Here is a 20522-nt window from a genome sequence, read left to right as displayed (position 1 = left end):
AAAATTCTCAGTGGCTACCCCTCTCACAACAGATGGGACATCTGACATTTTGTCCTCTCTGTGAGCCAGCTCTAGGATATTGCTTTGATCATTCTCTTCTTTTTTCTCTAGCAATTGTTTCCTTTGTTTTCTTTGCCTTCTTAAGCAAACTCTGAGGGCTTGCAACATCTTCAGTAGTGATGGAAACGTGGTTTTCAACATGACTTTCAGCTGTTGCGTTCACAGTGTCTGTCTTTTTGCAAGAGTCTTGTGTTGCATCCTTACTCTGGCGAGATATTGGTGGAAGCAGAAATGGTGACAAAACCATAGAATGTTCAACATGGTATTCTGGTTGATCATTTCTGACATTTAGTGCTAATGTTCTCTTTTTCATACATTTCATTGTCATGTCTTCTGACCTTGAATTTGTCCTTCTGTTTGAAACTGAATTTTCTTGCTGCACTGTAGACTTTTCTCTAATATTGCTGATTGCTTGGTTAATGTGTGTTCTGGCCTTTTTGGACTGTCTTTTCCTCTTCACTTTTGTCTTCTTTTGAGTGAGTGTAGAAGCCTGCATTTTGAAAAGAGCAACTGCATGGTCATCCTTCACTTCTTGTCTAATTGCCTTTTCCACAGTTCTTTTTTCTTTTAAAATCATTTGTGAACTGGTGGCTTCTATGTTTGCACCAGATTTTGAGGGTACTGCATCCAGATCTTCATGCTGGTTTACACTAAGTATTTCTGCTGCCTCATTTTTGGTTTTGGTTAAAGTCTTTTTTCTTGGCTTTTTCAGTGTGCTGCTTAGTCTAAAACTGCTTGAAGAGTCAACCTTTCCAGGTAAAATAGAACTTTCTTGTGTCACAGTTGCTAATAAAGATGCTTCTTCAACCAAATTACCATTTAGGTGGTTGTCATTTGATTTGTTTTTAGAAATTCCTTTGGCTTTCACAGTCTCTCCTGGATTTGAAACCACAACAGATGAAAAATCTTCTGAGGGTGGTAAAGTGACGTTGTCTTGTTGGCTAGTAGTAGATGTTTGTGCCTCTATAAACTTGATGTCTGTCTTTCTCCTCTTATTTGATGTCTTTTCAGTGCTCTGTTGGCTGATACCTGAATAGTCAGTTTCTGTAGCATACACAGAATCAACGGAGGGAAGAGTCAAATGAGCAGGTTCACAGTTCCCACCGACTGGGTTATGAGAATCTTTTTTGTCAAGTGTTTTTTTTGTTCTGAATCTTTTTGCAGTTGGTTGCACAATGCTGACATCAGTTTCTGAGAGTGGATTCAAAACACACATATCTGACAATTTCTTTTTCTGTGACTTTCTTGGTGTGCTGAGAATAACAGGAGACTCGACTTCATTTCCTACATTTGAAACAGAATCCGTTTGCTTAACAGAGGCTATAGAAGACTGGGTGTCCAAAAGAGTAGTTTCATTGTTATCTTTTCTATCTACCTTTTTCAGAGGTCTTTTTGCTTTCACAGTTTTTGTTTTGGAAGTCATCATGTTTTCCATATCCTCTTGTGGGCACACATTGGGTGTTTTTGCTGCTTTGTGGATACATGCTCTTTTCTTCTGCTTTGATTTATTAGGGCTATTCTGAGGGCTTATAATGTTTGAAGATCCAGTCACAGAGGTTGAAACAGAATCAGTTTGACCCTCTAGTGAAGACTGTCTATTCAGCAGACTAGTTGCCTTCTTATTTTTTCCTTCAGAAGCTTTTATAGTAAATCTCCTCACCTTCAGATGCCTTCTGATGTCCACTAATTCTTCCTTGGGTTCTGAAAATGTTGTGGGAACATCTTTATGCGGATCATCTTTGCTTTGTAGTGTTTGCTTTGTACTTTTTTCTGGATTTTTGTAATTTTTCTGGACTGGACTCTAAACTAGAGATGGCGTGTTGGGTTACTGTTGGATTACTGACTCCTTTCATCGGAGTGGTGTCACTGACCTGAAAGTGTGATGTACAGTCCTCTTCTGGGGACAAGACAGTGCTTTGAGACAAACTAAGAGTAGCAGAGTTTTTTGCCTTTAACCTTGTTTTTTTCTTCAGTTTCTTTCTAGAAATAGCCTTCCTGTTAATCCTAGAGTTTAATGTTACTTCTTCCTGTGAGGCTTCAGAGCAGCTATGATCTGGTTTTTGTGGGGTCTCTGCTGTATCTGCCACTAGCTCAAGTTGTGCCATTCGACATTTTTTCCTAGGTGCAGGTGGGTTTACATCACCATTTGCAATTAAGTCCTCCTCTTTCGGTGCAGTGCTGTCATTATCAGCCAATGAAACATTTCGATTTGCTTCCTCGTATCTTATTGTGTCTAGTTTGTCAACACTCTCTAATGTTTTATTAGATTTGTGAATCAGTCCACTTAATGCTTCAAGCTCAGTTTTTTTTCTTTTTCTTGCTTTCTTATGCCTTTGCGATGCTTTCTGTAGGTTATGCTGAGAGGAGCAGTCAGTCCTTGATGTGGGAGAAGGTGGAGCTTCCTGAACATTCTCAGTAGATGGAGGAATACTGCTTTCTGATGTAATGTTGAGAAATACCTTTTCACTTCTTTCAGAGTTTTTCAAATTTTCGTTAAAAGGCAGAGGAACCGTACTTAGACTTGTTGGGGTTTGTTTCTGTTGGACGTGAATATCACATTCATCTTTATTTCTTTCAGTAAACGCAGAAGTTGAGGGAATTGTGAGTGCCACGTTTTTGGAATTGTTCTCTTGAAAACAAAGCTCATTTAATTTGCCGCTTTTGGATAGTTCAGTCCGGGCGTCTTTACATTTATAATCTGTGCGAATCATGATGGGTAAAACAGGTAGATTTGGAACTGTCTCTGATCCTGAAGAGGAGTTATGAATTTCAGGGGCAAGTTTTGTTTCCACCTTTAGACTGAGTTTAGCATATTTTGTGCTAATAGATGTCTCCTGAAAATCATTAGTTTCATTTTTTCCTGGCACAGATACACTGCTTTCAGAGATCCTTTCTTCTGCTGGGATCCGCAGTTCTACGTTTTCACATTTAACCACAGCTGTGATTTCACTTCCCACTGAGGCTGGAGTGGGTACACGATCATGAACTTGCTTTTTAGGTTTACTTCCAAAGTATTGAGTGTTGGGTAGATATGCATCACTTTGTTTTATTACTGTACTTACAGAGACATGCGGATTGCTTGTCTTTACCCCCTCATCTTGCACATTATGCTGTGAGGAATGATCTTGAGAATTAACTGAAGTTTTTCCATCTGTAATCTCTGCTTGGTGACAGCCCTTTTGAAGATCAAGATGATGAAGCCCATATACAGTAAAACTTTCAGGAACAGTTTCATTGTTTACTTTTACGTATTTGAAGCCAGTATTTGTGCTGGCAGTTGCCGAAGGAATACCTGGACACGGTTCACTTCTTGTAAGACTTTCCGATGAAGAAAAAGGAGTGTATGAGCTCCTGGTAAATCCTGGTAATAACACTGGCTCTTGTTCTCTGATTCCAGTAATTCCAAGTTCCTCTTTTCCCAGAGATGATCCAACATCTAATATGCTTGCCTCCTCATGTTTCCCCTGAGAACAGTTGAAATATATGACAATAAATTAATTATTTGTTCTTTGGTGGCTTAATTTACATTCTGTTTTACAAAATCTACATTCAAAAGATTTAAAAAATCAGCACCTACCATTTCCAGAACATCTTTATTTTTATTGATATCATCTGACAACATTGAAATAAAGGAATCCGGTTCTTCTTTGACTTCTTGCCCATCCTGCTTCTCATTTAGTTTGGATCCTGCAATTTGAAGATTAAAGTGGTCCTTTAATCTAAAATTTGCCTCAGTTTCAGGTCCTTTATATATAGGGTTATAGTGCATTAGGGGGCCACATTCATCCATGGATAAAGTCTGTTCCATTTCCATTCCATTACTCATCTCTAAAGCATCTTTGATCACTGATGTCCAATTACCATTTCCCTGTTCCAATTCTCGGTTCTGTGAAAAGACAAATATTAAATGTAGGGATGTGTCGGTACTAGTATCGGTACCGAACGGTTCCCGGGCAAATTACAAGTGGAAGTGATCATCCCTATCCCCTTGGAGTGGAGACTTTGGAGTGAGCAGGGCACTTGCGTGCAATTAAATAGTCGTTAGGAATGCACTTGGCAAAAGGAGCGACAACATTTCCTCATTATCTTCAGCTGGGATGTTCCCATGACAACGCAGCACGTGTCCGTCAGCAGATTCGCTGATGGACACCGACATAAAAAACAATATGCATTTTATATTTTAAAAAGTTTTATATATATATATATATATATATATATATATATATATTCGTTTTTATATATTATATAGCATATTTTAACTTTTTTTAAAATATAAAATGTATGTTTATTTGCAACAGTTATGCTTACAACAGTAAAAAGACATTTATGACAGTAAAACAGCGACATCTGCTGACGGATACGCGCTGCATTGTCATGGGAACATCCCAGCTGAAGATAATGAGGAAATGTTGTCGCTCCTTTTGCCAAGTGCATTCCTAATGACTATTTAATTCCACGCAAGTGCCCTGCTCACTCCAAAGTCCCCACTCCAAGGGGATAGGGATGATCACTTCCATTTGGAATTTGCCCGGGAACACACCTCTACCAAAACAACAACCAACACATCCCTAATTAAATGACAATGGAGTAATAACATTTATTATGGTTATGCAGTGTAGAGGTTACATACCTTTTCATGTCTCACATATTGGGCACACCTGAGAGGAAGCATATGTGTGACACTAGCTTCACCCAAAGGGTCTTTCAGAAAATCACTTTCCACTGCAATGCCAGGTTTGATGAGACAATGATTATCAGGAGAAAAGGAGTATTTATCGGAGTTTGCTGACATTGCTGAAGAAGTTCCATGGTAATCTGGTAACAAAGCCTTAAATGCACCGTTCATACAAGACGACAGTGACGTCATTTGTTCTCCAGCAGCAAAGCTGTCTCCTATCATGTCATGCCCCTAAAAATAAAGAAGGGATATTTGAGTTTAGAATTGAGTAACTGGATGCAACCTAATATTGTTGGTATTCAGCCTTACAATTGATATGTCACCTACCTTTGACTGTGTTCGGAGCCAGGTACTGTGAGAGAACTCTTCTGCTCTTTCACCATGATTTTCCTCTGTCATTACTTTATCATAATGTACAGAAATAGAATTACTGTAACCTACCTGCTGGCGTTCCCCTCCAGTCTTATAGGGAATCCTGCTGTTATGACTTCCATGTTTATTCCATGTTGGTAACTCGCCATCCATGGTACCCAAATGATTTATTCGAGGTATAATGCTCTTATGAAATGCCTGTGAGGGAGGAAAATAGTTTAGATTTCACTCTAAGTATAGATATTAGATTTAGTTTAAAGACAGAGTACCCTATGATGCTAATTGATGTCTGATTTTATTCAGACATTATGTTCCAATATTTTAGCAAAGAAGCCTGTTGTCAAACACAAACCAGGCAAAGCATGATATATAGTGTTAAACATGACAACGTGGCAGAAATGTTTTCTAAAGGAGCATTTTTTTAATGCATATTCCATTTCGTTCCATTATCATACATATATTTTGTGTCTTTCTTTTTCAACATTATTAATCATTTTAAAGTCAAGATTTGAGCATATTTTATGGGTAAAAAAAGTTTATTACTATTACTATGAATTTTTAATATAAAAAACAAAACAAAATATGTGTCTGCTAGATCAAGACCTGAAGATGACCATTTAACTGCTGCATAAGATATAACGCTCTCTTTTAAATTATTTACTTTTAATCCCAATACCTGCACCCCAAGTCTGACACTGCCCAAACATATCTGACATACCTCTATGGTACAGATTGATAGATTAACTATAAACCAAGTCTTTGTAACATTTTTGTGCCCATCCATTTAAGGTAGGGGGAGGAATCAGTGCGAGTTTTTTGTGCACTCGACAATAAAATATCAATCAAAAGCGATTACTACTAGTGCACAAATAGTATTCAAATGTTTTGTTTGACTGAGTTTGTTAGTTGGTCGCGGCTGAACCTTAGCTGTGTGCTAATTCGCAAACTAAACCTTACAGCATTTATACAAATTTACTTGATTTAAATGGACTCCCTGTTGAAGCTCCAGTAGTCATCTGCTCCATGAAAACTACAAAGCAGTTCGCGTAGGCCAATTTTGAAAATTACAAAAAATTCTCAAGCCACAGGGAGAAAACAGTGGGCTCGTGCACTCACCGATGTGGTCTGCGCGCTTAATCCCTGGCTCGCGCGCGGTCATTTATTGGCTTTTACGAGTATGTCCATTAATCTCAGAGCGTTGCTACTGTATGAATATCAGTGTCGTGTAATTATTTATCGTATGTTATACATCTGCTTATGCTTCTCGTGGTGGTCTGTTGTGGGGTCCTGGTGTATCCAAACACAACATCCGTAACAGACCGGAAGACCGAGAGGTCTGTGTGGTGTGGGACACTTCTCGGGGTCTTTATTACTGTGTTGTACAAAGAGTGCATAAAAGTTAAACATTGTTAAATTATAGAATTGGAACCACCCACAAAATATATATCGTAATTTCTTAAATGGGTCAATGACAAATAATGATGTCTGATAAAATAAAAAGGAGAAATGTAGTTCAGAAACGTTCTAAATTGTTAAATTGTTAGAATTTAGATTTTAAATTGAAAATGTTTTATGCTGGTTTGAAAAACGTTGTAAAGTGTTAATTTTTATTAGTATTTTAAAACAAAGCACAGTTTATTTTCAAGAATAATAATTAAAAAAAAAAAGTGCTTACTACTCATACTAAAATTTTTTCCCCAAAATTCTGAACCTTTTATTTTTTATTTGGCCAGTACAGTACAAACTTTTACATGACCTATACATTTTTAACCCACAGAAATATGAAAATGACTTTAATTCAAAAATTAAAACATTTCAGACAAAAATAAGTGATGTCACTGACCCATATAGATGTTATACACAGTTCAATTTACCGGGATACTTATTCTCTTTATATAATATTTGTAGTTACATCCAGGGTGAAGGTGTATTCAGGTAGAGGGCCATTTAGGTTTGATTGTACTGTGCTCAATGGATTTACACTTTCAGAGCATAACAATGGTTCTCAATTAAAGGGACACTATTTTTCTAAATGATAAAATTGTTTTGGTTAATGCAATATGATACTGGTGGGTGTGGCCACACCTTAAAGGAGGACTGCCTTATATGGTGAAACCAAAAAAAAAACCTTAAGATTTTCGTTTCTGAATTAAGAGGTTGCTCACTTGAAACAATATTATTATATAGTTCCTTTGTTTCTTACTACAGTTAACGGAAAAAAATAAATAAATAAATAAATAAATAATATATATATATATATATATATATATATATATATATATATATATATATATATATATATATATATATTTTTAGTTTTATACACAAAAATATTGCAGGCCCACTTTGGCTGAATGTGTTAGATAAAGTGGGCCGACCTTTAACCTTCAGTAATTATACTCAAATTCATTAAATAAATTGACATTAACTGGTTACTACTTTGTAGCTGACAAGTATAATTTACTATTTTGGAAAACAGAAATGAGACTGCAGTCAGGAAATTCAAGTCAGAGATGGAAGAAAGGAAATAAAATGTTTCATTCATCCAATTAAAAAAATAGGGTAATGATTCACATCTATATTTTTTTTTAACTTTTTTAGCCAATGGAAAAAAAAAAGAAAAAAAAATCCCCAAGAGCAAGTTATTTATTTTTCATTGGCTCAAGTTAAAAATCTAAATGTGAATCATTACCCTACATTTTTTTAATTGGATGAATGAAACATTTTTTTTCAGTGTAGTCAGATTTTTAAATATATTGTAGGGTTGATTTTTATCAATATTCTGATTTCTGAATATTCTGATATTCAGATTTCATAAAATATATGGTCAACACAACATGTTCTTTCAGTTGTTTGGAATTTCACACATGAATTGATACAAGGATTTACATATGATTTATTTTACTCATAAACTACAGGTTATATAATGTTTGGTTAGTTTAATAAGTTTGTCTGATTATATATGTTAATATGTCATGTGTTTTTAATTGTGATGTAGAATAATTTTTGATAAATAAGGAATGGCCCACTTCACCTGAAAAGAAATTTGTCTGGAGTGCATGATCTCAAAATGTTTATTGGTATATAGCTTGCAAATAACACTTAATATGAACTGTATTCAAATTGAAATATTATGACTGGACCTTAAAGTTAACAAAAGAAAAAAGGGAAAGAAAAAAAACATATAGGTATCTAAATTACATGTTTTAGAAAAAGTGGCCCACTTTACCTGAATTCACCCTAGTACTAATGGTATATTTTATTACTTTTACATTTCCAATACCTTTATTTCTGTAAGCAAAGTTTAGTGGAAAATTTCATCCTCTAATTTATATGAGACCTCATTCTTATACACTGATATTACAAGCCCTCCATGACTGTCTCCAGTTGCTTCTGGGCCTGAGACACATAGGGCTCAAACCAATTTTGTATCTCCTCTGCCTTTCCCTGAATTGTGTTACGCATATTCTCTGTGCTCTTCTCAACTTTTTCTTTGAGGTCCTGCATTTGTGATTCCAGTTTCTCTTTTATTCCTTCACCCTGGCTTCTTAACAGATCTGCCAGAGTTGTCAGCTTTTCTTCAGCACGCTGATGCACTGAGGTGAAGTAAGGCTCGAGACGATCCTTCACATCCTCCATACTCTGAGCAGCACGAGAGTGAACCTCCTCAAAGTATGTTGTCATTTTCCTTTAGATCAGAGAAGAGACAAAGAAATTGCTCAAAATTGAATTTTTTTTATAGATTAGCATTTTAATGCATTTTAAAATGTAATTTATTCCTCTGATGGCAAAGCTGAATTTTCAGCAATCATTATTCATATTTTCTTTGTCACAAGATCCTTAAGAACTCATTATAATTTGCTGATTTGCTGCTCAAGAAACAGTTCTTCTTATTATTAATGTTGACAACTTTTTTTTCATTCTTGATGAATAGAAAGTTCAAGAGAACAGCATTTATTTGAAATAGAAATCTTTTGTAACTTTTTAAATGCCTTTACTGTCACTTTTAATCATCAGTTTAATGCATGTAATTTATTTCCCCTTTCTTTTAAATCTTACCCCAAACTTTTGAACGGTAGTATGCCTTTTATAAAGGTGGAGCAAAGATATGCAAGAGGTCATGTATTTGAGATTAATGCCATCACTCACTTGTTGATCTCTTGGATGTCCTTGTTAAAACGTTTCCTTAGTTTTTTGGCATAGGTGTTGACCCTGTTCTTGACCTCATCAGCGTTCTGTTCCACAATGGTTCGGAGCTCCTCTGTGTATTCATTGACACGATCCCTAGCATCCTCCATGTGTGTGCGGAGCTTAGTGGCAAGCAGCTGCAGATCTTCATTGAATCTCTTGGCTGTCTCCTGTGCATAAGGGCCCAGTTTGGTGTGCAAGTCATCTTTGTACATTTGCAGCTCCATCATGGTGTCACTGATCAGTGTGCTGCAAAGAAATTAATTTCAATATCATAAATCAGCTTTCTTGGCTCTCGAACTCAATTTCCGCTCAGTCTAGCCTTTTCTGCATCTTTACAGATTCAGTTTCTCAAATATTTGCTTTGCTGCAATGTTTTATAGCATTTACTCACTCTAATTCTCTGCCGAGCTGGGTGGCTTTGATGTTGTCCCTCATCTCCTCAGCCTTTGAGGTCAGCTCGGACACATGGTTCCAGAACTGATCCACCGCCTTTTCCCAGCGGCTTTTTGGCTCATCCTGAAACAGGAAGTTCCCCTGGCAGCCTGCAAGTCAGAATGGAGCACAAATACTCTTTAACATGTCAAATATTTGATAATGTAGAGTGTTGTTGTAGACACATCATCTGTACTGTCATGGTCACAATGAAAACCATCACATAATCCTTTCAAACGATCTGTTGAAGTAAGTTCTAATACGTATCAGACTTTCAGCCTCTCCTGCCAACTCTTTTGAATTTGTGAAGATTTGCATTGTTGCTGATCTCTTACCTGAAATAATAGCAAGAGCAAGGATTACAGCCACAAACTTCATGATTGTTTTTGGACAGTACACCAGACAGGTTTTCCAATGTGTTCTGTAACGGGAGTTTGGAAGCAGCTGGTATTTATATGACTTGGATCACAGTCAGGTTGATAGCCATAATGTGACTACAGGTGAATTGGCAGCCTTTGTCCAAAGTTCTTCTCTTCAGATAGTTGATTATCGCAGTCTTTCATTCCACGTTGCATGATTAAGGTTCCAAAAGGACAAGATGTGCTATAATTTAAAAACTAGTTGAAAATGAATGTAGCTCATTGGTTTAGTCAGAGGTATAGTGAAAGCACAGACCCAGTGTCGTATTTGAATATCAAGACATGTATTTTTATTGAACATAATTGAATTATTGTAATACCAAAATAATCAGAAAAGAGATGGACCAAGTCATAAAAAGTGAGACAGTGACGTTAATGTCAAAATGTTAATATTTCATTATTATGCAACAAGACATTTGTTGGTTAATAAATAATTAATATTTCATTATTATGCAACAAGACATCTGCTACTAAAAAGCATCTTGGCTTGCATGATTCAAGGATCGAAGCTTATCATTTATCTCTATTCTAGTCACCATTTTATCACTGTACTTCACATTCACCCCATTTGGAAGGAGCACTGTAATGCTTAAAATGGAGCTGTAACTTCATGCTTAATAAATTAAGAAGACTTTTGACAGATGTATCCATGTTTTCTCATGTTCATATATTGTTGGCTCCTTTTATAGATGATTTTGTTTTCTTAAGAACGTCTGTTTTACAGATACCAATCAATTTCAGGAAAATGTCATTGTGTTCTAAACTAAAACAGGATAAGATATCATGTCAGCAAACTGTTATCATCTCACGTAAGAGAGAATAGTTTTTTGCATGAAGGCTTTGTGCAAGAGGACAATGATAAACCCATTTTGGCTCATGCTGTACCACACATAATGAATAGATTAAATAAGCTGTTTTGTAAAAAAAGAAAAAAAAAAGAAAAGGTATCTGTTTAATAGGCCTCAGTTTAAATATATTTATATCAGTTGTGTAAATGACAATGCATCAGTGCCTGCAAATTATTTTATCGCATTAAATTATTATTATTATTACCTAAGATATTATGTTTATTATTTAAAATTATGTAACATGTAATTGAAAAAACAATCATGGAAAAACAGGTGATACATTATATGTTTTCACAACTGTATTTACTCTTTAAATGTTTCAGTTGGTCAGGTTTTTCTTTTATTTTTTTTGTCACAGACATTTAACAACTGATATGGCAAGCCCTGTATATTGCACACCGACACACTTTTATCCAAGATATTTATCTTAATTTAATTCTGTGAGGGATTTTTTTTTTACCCACTTATTTGTACTATTTCAAAGGCCACATGCTCTTGAATTTAAAGTCTGAAGTAAAACGGCTGGGTGCCTGGTGACAGGGTGTTGAGATGTTTTATTGTCAGAATAAATGGGGTTCGAAGCAGTGTTTGTAATCTTTTATCTGACTAACAAATAAAGATAAAGCATTTTATGTTTGTTGCATATCCAGTAGACAGCTTGGCAGCTAGATACATTTTTCAAAGTATATAAAGGTAACTTGACTTTAGCAAGTACTTATCCAAGTATCACTCGTAGTCCGCTACATTTGTGGCTCTAAAGACTGAAATACATACAGGTCTTTTATACAGATTTTTGCCCCTATTAGCAGTCTGGACAAGTAGATGCTAGTTGAGGAAAATCAGAGTTCACAGAAACTAGTGTATGATGGCAACAGACTTATTTGTTTTCATTTATCATGTGTCTTTTAGCAAAAAGATGCACGTTTCTGTGTGAATTTGTGTATGATGCCTAGTTTTTCTCTAACATTTACAAAGTTGATTTTTACACCTCTGTTCCAATTTTAAGAGTCACGAAGTGTATTCCAGCTTTAAGTAATACTAGGGGTGTCAGAATTAAATAAAAATTCAGAGGCCTCACACACATATCTGCAATCAAATCTTGCATATGACCACATCATTAGAAATTAGAGATAAGTTAAAAAAAATTATCCTCAAAAAAATTATAATTGTAGATATTAAACAGTGTTTGTGATATATTTAGCATTTTTTGAAAAACATGCTTAAGCAACAAAGAAATTTTAGTTGAAACCCAAGTTCTTTTCAGCAATTCAAATCTTGCATTGTGGATATCAAATGTAGTGTTTGTGCTATTTTATAAGGCAATTTCTTGAAAAACATACATGAGCAACAAAGAAATATACTGGGGAAACACCCAGTGGTAACAGAAGCACCCTTTTGCATTTCCAAAAAGTCTCTACAGTCTTTCAAAGGACCTTTAGGTCCTGAGCGTATGGATCCAGTTTGCTCAGCTCCTCTGAATAGGGAGGCAGATTCTTCTGAAGCTCTTGACTTCTCTGGGCCAGCTGACTCTGAAAGCTTTGGGCTAATGGAGACATGCTCATCTGAAACTCCAAAAAGTGCTGGTCCGGTTTCTGCTTCAGCTCCTCGGTTTGAGGACCCATCTCCACCAAACTTCTCTCCAGTTTGGCCTTCAGCTCCTCGGCCTCCTGTACCAGAGTAGATCTCAGGACTTCAGAGTTCAGTGTCTCTGTGTACGGGGCCACATCCTTCTCCAGCTGCTCAGCCTGCTCCTCAATGTCACCTCTGATCTCCTCAACATAAGGCTTGAGCTGGGACTGCACTGATGTCATTTCCTGTTCCAAATGCAGTTTTAACTGATCCGCCTCTTGGCTAACAGGTCTCGAGTCAGAGCAGTCACTTGACTTTGAATGGCCAGGGTGTATTTGTTAATGGCATCTGCACTTTTGGAGATCCTGTCACTGAGTAGAAACAGAGATGGATGTTTGTGTTTTTCAAAGTTTTATGATTTGTATTATAGCCGGTTTATCAGGTCATCATCTTATTTATATGCTTACTTGCTTTCTTGACCAAGTTCTGAGTTTGGGATCATCTGAAGTGTGTTCTCAGCTGTGAGTGTTGCCTGAGACACGTAATTCCAGAATGTGTTTTTCACCAGATCCATGCTGGCCGCTGGCTGGTCCTGCCACATCACACTGGCATGACAACCTAATGAATACATCATTAAAATATATTAACTGATTAACTGATTGAAAACATAACATTTTCTGTTTTCAGAGCACCTCCAATTTTCGTTAAAACAATTTTTTCTTCTTGATTGAAATTTATTGAATACTAACCAGTGAAAACTGCAATAACAAACAATACAAAGATCTTCATGATTATGCACAGGCTCTACAGACACACACACATACAAAATAAATAAAATAAAAAAATTGTTTTGTCAGGCAAGACCACTATAAACATTTTTGTTTAGCTTTCATTTAACTGAAAAGAACATACGTATACATTCATTTCTGTTTTTGTCCAGTCCCTTACTTTTCTCTTGTCCTCTTTTGTTGTAGGTGTTGAGAATATCAGCACTGTATATAAATGGGTTGCTGAGCTCTGATAAAGGCGGTAAAGTCCAGAAGTAGCGCCCTGCTGTCAGTTGTACATGCCATGTCTCTTATTTCATATCATGAAATCAGCTGAACTGAACTGAACTGAACTCAGATCTATCAGATGTAAGTACTGTACAGTGTCTGAAATGAATCTTGTACAACTTCAAAACATAAAACTATAGTCTATATGCATAACAGTGTATACAGGAAAAGGAATATTATCAAATTTTAAAGTATTTTTATCAAGTATTTTTTGAAATTTTTTTTTTTTTTTTTTTTTTTTTAACATCATGCCAGCTCCCTTGGCTATTTTCTTGGTAGGACATTTTTATTGTTAATTATTGAAATTAAAATGTATTTCTACTAAAAGTTCAAAAATTATATTTGGTTTAATTTGTTAAAAAAAATTCTTCCAAAGTGTTAACTGAATAAAAACGGTTTCTCGCAAAATGTTCTAAAACATGTTTCAGGGATTTTTACAAAAAGAACATGGTAGACACAATATAGAGAGTTAAATGAGGAGTAAAATTTAGATTTTGTGTTTACAGTTTTTTTTTTTTTGAGAAATTTAAGGGAAATAATTTTTACTATTGGCAAATATGAAACATATAAAAATAAAAAGCTATGTAATTAAAGAAAAAAACTAATACAATATATAAATTATTTGTATGCAGAATGAGAGATAACATTTATTAATCTATATTCTGCATCTACACCATACAGTAACATTCTCACAACTACAGTTACTACAGGATCTGCAATATCTTGAGTTGATTTACTTTTTGTAAAAGGTTGTTTTTGTGACCACATTATTGAACTGCATGTGAAATGTGGATGAGCCTGGTCTTGCCCTTTCAAGTGCATTTATGACATTTCAGCAAGCTCTGCTCTGTTAGAGTAAAAGAACACACACTGCACCACAGTCTTGATTTTATTCTAAACTGATGTGTTTATTTGTTTGAGAGACACAGACTTGAAAGAAGAAATCAGCTGTATGTCGGTGAGGTAAAAGGTTACTTTAAGCAGCATTGTACATCAGTCACCATCTTGTCTAGGCATTCATCCAATTACACAAAAATACCATCAAGTCATCAAGACTGTTTGCATCTGCACTTATCAGTCAGGTCGAGGAGAACACAGACAACTGACCCCTGAGCTTCGGTCACATTGATCCAATTGAAATTAAGGCTGCATTCCAAAGCAGAAAATATGCTGTTTAACACCACTGTTACTCAAATCATCTGTTCTAAAATTGTCACTATTTTAATAATAATGAACTAAAATTAGTGTAGAATTGAAAGGGAAAACTTAGTCGGTTTTATATTATGCATACTACAAGGTAATATTACATTTTAATATTTTTAAATAAAAGTGTTGTTTGATAAAAGAAAATTAAATTGGGCATTGATATAGTCCCAATGAAATAACATTTCATATGGACAAAACACAATCATTCATCTGCAGTTCTGTAAAGTGCAGAGGTAGGTTTGTGTCTTTGCATGTCGGTCTGCATGTATTAACATAAAGTTGTTGTAATGATGATTGATGAGTCAGGTATTAAAGAGTATCCTAGAGGACGTTGGCCTCTTTCTCACACTTATCTGCATTTAAAAGAGCCTGATCAGCTGAACACAATCACTGAGAAGGAGGAAGTGAAGGACATGGGACAACTAATCCATTTAGTATTTTTTTTTTTTTCTATATTGTGTTCTGGCATGTATTCACCTAACTAAAAGACTAAAATACAAAAAAAAATTAAATTAAAAAACAGACAGGGTCAATGTTAAAATATATAAATAAAAAATTATTGTCTGTGACAATGTAAGTAAAGCAGTCATATTGCTACAGACACAATATTATAACCATTTAATATATCTAATTAGACTTGTATTTTATACTTTTAATCATACACAAACTATTTTAATACTTGGTGTACAGATGTTATTAGGCAATACGCAATATACATATTTATAAAGTGTTTATGAAGGCACTGCATGTGGTGGGGAAATATCATAGATTTGGGATTACGTAATAGAATGTAACATGAATTTAATCTTTTTTTTTTACTTTTTTGTTTGTCTCTCAACTATGCAACAAATTCATTAGAAAAAAAAAATTACACCAACAAAACATTAATAAACATGCATCTCATTTTGATAGACAGATATATGTTTTGTTTTAATCATTTATCCATGTTTCACAATACTCACAATGCAATTTTTTTTTTTTTTTTTTTTTTTATTTATATAGGTATCTATATGAGTAAAGAGATCCAGCAACTTGCTTGAAATCGTGACAAAAATCCCTGATCATCGCCTAGGGAAAGTAAACTAACCCAGAATCTATATATATATATATATATATATATATATATATATATATATATACACACACACACATATACACTCCATTAACAACCATCGTTGCTTGGTATATATATATAATGAATTTATAATGTGTATGTATGTAATTATCATTGCTTTTTGCTTACATTACAAGAATAACAAAAAAGGTGGTCTGATACATGGAACTTAGAACAAATATTATATGCATATGGTATATGCAGGTGTTTCCAAACTTTACCGTTTTACCAGCAATGGCACTGGTGTGTAAACTGCAGCATTAACCAAGAAAGAAGGTAAGTTTAACCAATGGTGATGCCGAACCCACACTGGAACTTGTTTTTTCTTTGGTTAAGGAAAGCACAGAGGGCCAGTGACAGAGGCAGAGGCTGCAGCTTCTTTTCAAGCGTAGCTCCAACCACCCAGTTACTGTCTAAAGAACCTACAGAGAGAGTGAACAATTCAGTAAACCAATGAAATCTCATGCAAATTGCAATTACAGGTTTTTTTTTTTAATTAAAAAAAAAAACAAAGTCTTTGAGGTTCCTAGGGTGGATTTTCATTGGAATATCTGGCAACAATCTTTGGAACAACTGCAGGTAATGACAACACTCTATTAGTGAACACATTTCAACTAAGAAAATTGAATTGAAATGCTGCTCAATGGATGATGACACCGACACATTTGTGACTAAAAATAGATCTTCATGTGAGATGGAAAGTGTATTTCTGATTATGTGTGCGAATAAAAAGTAGGTCCTTAATATGTCTTAAATTCATAATTTTTTCAACAGTCTTATTATTTTAAAAGGACTTAAATTTGGGGCCAGAAAACAGGAAATGTGGCAAGGCATAATGTGCTGTCTGAATCTACACATGCATGCATATTTATGTGTTTACACCAACCTTTAAAGACCATGTCAGCTTTGGGGATGTCCAGCTGATATCCAAATGATACACTCGTGTCCTGCGTACGGGTGCTCGCTTCAAACTCCACGCCAACCTGCAACTAATACAAACAACAAAACAAATGTCATTATAAAGCAATAAAAGAACAACTACAGACATGTCTCATTCTGCTGACGAACATTTACCTGATCATTGGCTTTGTGGTAATACGACCCATGAGCTCCAGCTCCTCCTAGTGTCAGTGTGGCCATAAAGTTGCTGCCTGTTTGTAAATACCCATTCAGATTTTTAAAATGCTGTATTCATACTTACAGACTGAATGTTTATTTTTAAACATTTACTTAGCTTATACATTTTCACATCTTAATCTGGGCTAAAACATGCCAGACCAGAAAAAATATCTAGATATAGGTTAAAAATGTTCTATTGTTCTTTATAGTTGCACTTAAATCTGTCTGAAACATATGGACAAAAGGCCAAAACATAGAGAAAAACATGTGTTGGTATCTACATTAATGTGGATGTAGCCGAAGAGGACAACACTTGTGTATCTTTTTAACATAATTTGTAATGTAATTGAACACTGTGATAAAAAGATTGAATTTGAGTAATATGAGAATTGATCTGATCGACTAATCTTTCTTTATATTTGTTTACCTGTATATCGGCCCGCCAGAGACACAACTGTTCCCTCCTCTCCGGGCCGTCGGTGATACACCAGCTCTCCCCCTAATGCCAGCGACGGAGTGACAGACTGGAGATAATGAGCTATAACAATTCCTGAGAAAGATGTGAGAGAAGCAAAGACATGGCATGACTAAAAACCAATAAACCTCAAGTTGTGGCACAAATAAACATGGATGAAACAGAAGACAATTACCAGAACCAACCAAGACGTCTGGGTTGCCAAAGGTCACAGTGGCAGTAAAATCTTCCCCTTTGAATTCAGCATCTCCTTGCCAGTTCACAAACTTCTGCTGCTGAGTCTGATTGAGACAAGTATGTCCAGCAATGCATTAGTATTACATCATAAGTAATCAAAAAAACAACATACACAAATACACACCTGGAAGGCAAATTTCGAGCGCACTCTGTCTGTGATCTGATGAATAATCTGTGCATTTAGGCTCCCAGTGTTGTCCATGTCTCCAACCATGACGGGAAAAGCCTGATAAAAATATTAAGGAAATTATAAATATTTGGATAAATGGCACAAATCGACTTTTCAACAGCCTTTGCTCTGGAAATATTTTTATATATTGTTTATACTGCGAGCTAAATGTGTGTACCTCTGCTGGTCCTGTTTGTTTGGTCCCCACATAAGTAGCTCCAAACCTGTAACTGGAATCTCCGAGAGTGCTTAACAACACTGTGTGGCTGACCTATGAAATAAAACAAGAGATGATCTTGATGACGATCGAGAATACTTTCTTCAACAAACACCAGTAAACACACTGGACTGACCTGGAAGTGGTTGCTCAAAGCTTTGCTCACTGTTAGTCTGACACCCTCCATCTGCACAGGAAACACCTCTGAGGGACAAACAGACATTTGTGTAAAAACATTTGAATTTGTAATTATGAAAATTCTAAGTAAAGTCATACAAGATACAAGTGAATTGAGAACGTTTTTTAAATTCCAATGGAATTCCTGAATTTAAATTGAACTTTGAGGAAGCAAGATATTAAATTCATATTTATGTCTCATTTAATTTTAAAGAAAGATTAAAATAAAAATAAATAAAAATAAATAATGATACTACCATTACTACTACTAATAATAATTTAACTGCAGTCCAAAACTACAGTTCAAAGGTTTTGTGTTCTGTAAGATTTATTTACACACACACACATACATACATATACATACATATATATATATATATATATATATATATATATATATATATATATATATATATATATATGAATGACTTTGTTCATAATTTTGATTGCCTCTTAAAAAAGTACTTATTTTCTTACCTTTGCACTTGCGATGGCACTCTTCAAAGCCACCGGGGTTTGGAAGAAGAGGCTCAGGCTCCTGGCGCCCAGGTGAAGAGCTGCCAGGCACAGAGACAGGTGAGACGGGGGGCATCGTGAATCCTGGAGGTACGGACACCAAACCTGCTCCCCCTGGCCCTGGTGCAGGTGAGCTGGGTGCACTGGCAGCCAATACGCTGCCCATTCTTAAACAGGACAGATGAGATTAGAGGAGAACACGTTAACAGATTCTTCACTAAAATAATAGAATGTAATCAGTAGTTTGGGTCTAAAGTCAGTAGTTTCCATTTGTGGACCATAAGCATGTCATGTTTAGGCAGCAAGCCGTAAAGAGTCTTTGAAGGATTTTTGCATAAAGAAAATTACTAAACAATTGGATTTGTGAGAGTAGGAGCTGCTGCTGTTTCGTTAAGCATCCAGATTAAAAATCAATACACGTAATTAATTGACAAACTAGCTTGAAAGCTAAACGCAAATGTTATTTGTTATTCTTGAGACACTATAGCTATTGGAAATATAAATGCTGTTCAGATTTTAAAAATAGTAATATTTCTAGCTAAGGTATGCTGTGGACTTATTAGAAAATAAACTCAATAACAATGAATCAATGACAACTCACGCTGAGCTTCACAGAGGACGCTTCTCCGGGTTACAAAACCACGTGTTCTAACAATGTCTGTTTTGTGAATGATTCATTCTTTCAGAGTCGGATCTTCTCAATGAATCAGTTTAATCGGTTCACAAAACCAGTTTCATCTAACGTTACTCATTTACGAGTCGGGATTGAATAGTTCGTGTGATAATCGGTCCGAGCTGTTTTTTGAGCTAAATTTTCACCTAAAACTAAAACACCCTCATTAATAAAATGTAATGGAAAAAAGTTCCGCACAGCGATGACGAAATGACGTAAAATAATTCCTCAGTGAGTTTATTCAGACGAGCCGTTCAAAAGAACCGATTCGTGGAAACGAGTCAGACTCCCCATACTCCTTTCCGCTGTAAGCCCTCCTATTTTCAGCTCGACAAAGCCGAAGCTATATGGCTATTGGCCTGTTTACCTGTCAATCACTTCGTAAAAATGAAGCAGGTTTGAAAAGAGCGAGCACAGAGTAAAAGGGGCATTTGCTTGAAAGTCAATGAATGGGCTTTGGAGGTCGATTCGATTCCCGAAACCTGAACTGTGAGATATGCAAAGAATTATACAACCAAACAGAACTAGAGTTTAGTCATTTGATTTATGCGATGGGTCCTTTATTCTAAATTAAATAAATATTGACAACCCCTATAAGTAAAAAATAATAATATAACGGTAAAAAATATGTTTGGCATATAATAAATAATTATAGGGATGACAATAATAATAGTACAGGACACAATTTAATAAGGTATATGAACACATTCATGTGACAAATTTGTTCAAATTGAACAATTCAGAAAAATAAACCAAAAACACAAAAAAATAATTTTCATTAATTATTGAAAATATAAATTGTAGTACTACAGTCAATTTAATAGGAAACCAATTTACCAATTTAAATGTTAAAGAGTTGCCAAAAATACACATCCCCTGATAGGTACTTTTTCACATTCACTTAAAAAATAAAAATACAAAAGCAAACCTACTGTCATCTCTGATATGAATGTACTGAAGTTTGGAACAGATGAGACACTAATTACATTTCAAAC

At 35.3% G+C, this 20522-nt stretch overlaps 3 protein-coding genes and 1 pseudogene across 5 annotated transcripts; all 4 read right to left on the bottom strand.

Annotated features, from left to right (window-relative positions):
• Positions 1–247: 247 nt before the first annotated feature.
• On the bottom strand, positions 248–6457 carry LOC109077991. 3 transcript variants are annotated; one of them, XM_042776507.1, is made up of 5 exons: positions 6227–6457; positions 5066–5308; positions 4691–4969; positions 3638–3946; positions 248–3524 (listed from the first exon to the last, which is right to left on the bottom strand). In XM_042776507.1, the coding sequence occupies exons 2-5, from the start codon at positions 5261–5263 to the stop codon at positions 1794–1796; spliced, it is 2517 nt and encodes an 838-aa protein (XP_042632441.1). In that variant the 5' UTR covers positions 5264–5308; positions 6227–6457; the 3' UTR covers positions 248–1793. The 3 variants fall into 3 exon arrangements, with proteins under 3 accessions (XP_042632441.1, XP_042632443.1, XP_042632442.1); XM_042776509.1 differs by having other exon boundaries at positions 5180–5308; positions 6227–6456; XM_042776508.1 differs by lacking the exon at positions 6227–6457 and adding an exon at positions 6087–6221.
• Positions 6458–8166: 1709 nt separating this feature from the next.
• On the bottom strand, positions 8167–10228 carry apoea (apolipoprotein Ea). Its single transcript, XM_019124844.2, has 4 exons — positions 10069–10228; positions 9693–9843; positions 9260–9547; positions 8167–8798 (listed from the first exon to the last, which is right to left on the bottom strand). The coding sequence occupies exons 1-4, from the start codon at positions 10109–10111 to the stop codon at positions 8471–8473; spliced, it is 810 nt and encodes a 269-aa protein (XP_018980389.2). The 5' UTR covers positions 10112–10228; the 3' UTR covers positions 8167–8470.
• A 1187-nt stretch (positions 10229–11415) lies between these two features.
• On the bottom strand, positions 11416–13215 carry LOC109111857 (annotated as a pseudogene).
• Positions 13216–14507: 1292 nt separating this feature from the next.
• On the bottom strand, positions 14508–19594 carry LOC109111856 (mitochondrial import receptor subunit TOM40 homolog). The gene is made up of 10 exons (XM_042776506.1): positions 19456–19594; positions 18816–19021; positions 18298–18365; positions 18123–18215; positions 17900–18001; positions 17714–17819; positions 17491–17613; positions 17019–17095; positions 16831–16933; positions 14508–16366 (listed from the first exon to the last, which is right to left on the bottom strand). Exons 2-10 carry the CDS (start codon positions 19018–19020, stop codon positions 16227–16229), a joined length of 1017 nt encoding a protein of 338 aa, XP_042632440.1. The 5' UTR covers position 19021; positions 19456–19594; the 3' UTR covers positions 14508–16226.
• Positions 19595–20522: the final 928 nt, after the last annotated feature.

Source organism: Cyprinus carpio, chromosome A19 (assembly GCF_018340385.1).
Source record: "Cyprinus carpio isolate SPL01 chromosome A19, ASM1834038v1, whole genome shotgun sequence".
Classification (NCBI taxonomy): Eukaryota; Metazoa; Chordata; class Actinopteri; order Cypriniformes; family Cyprinidae; genus Cyprinus; species Cyprinus carpio.
The sequence above is the reverse complement of the archived record's forward strand: the minus strand, read 5'-3'. Positions and strand labels throughout refer to the sequence as shown.

Coding starts and splice junctions, on each gene's coding strand:
- LOC109111856 (XM_042776506.1), bottom strand. CDS start 19,020: ATGGGCAGCGTATTGGCTGCCAGTGCACCCAGCTCACCTGCACCAGGG. Junction 18,002..18,122: donor AACAAACAGGACCAGCAGAG/GTACACACATTT, acceptor TATTTTTATCAG/GCTTTTCCCGTCATGGTTGG. Junction 17,614..17,713: donor AGACGTCTTGGTTGGTTCTG/GTAATTGTCTTC, acceptor CATCTTTCTCAG/GAATTGTTATAGCTCATTAT.
- LOC109077991 (XM_042776507.1), bottom strand. CDS start 5,263: ATGGATGGCGAGTTACCAACATGGAATAAACATGGAAGTCATAACAGC. Junction 4,970..5,065: donor GGCTCCGAACACAGTCAAAG/GTAGGTGACATA, acceptor CTTTATTTTTAG/GGGCATGACATGATAGGAGA. Junction 3,947..4,690: donor AATATGTGAGACATGAAAAG/GTATGTAACCTC, acceptor GTCTTTTCACAG/AACCGAGAATTGGAACAGGG.
- apoea (XM_019124844.2), bottom strand. CDS start 10,111: ATGAAGTTTGTGGCTGTAATCCTTGCTCTTGCTATTATTTCAG. Junction 9,844..10,068: donor TGCTCTTGCTATTATTTCAG/GTAAGAGATCAG, acceptor TCTGACTTGCAG/GCTGCCAGGGGAACTTCCTG. Junction 9,548..9,692: donor CAGCTCGGCAGAGAATTAGA/GTGAGTAAATGC, acceptor ATTTCTTTGCAG/CACACTGATCAGTGACACCA.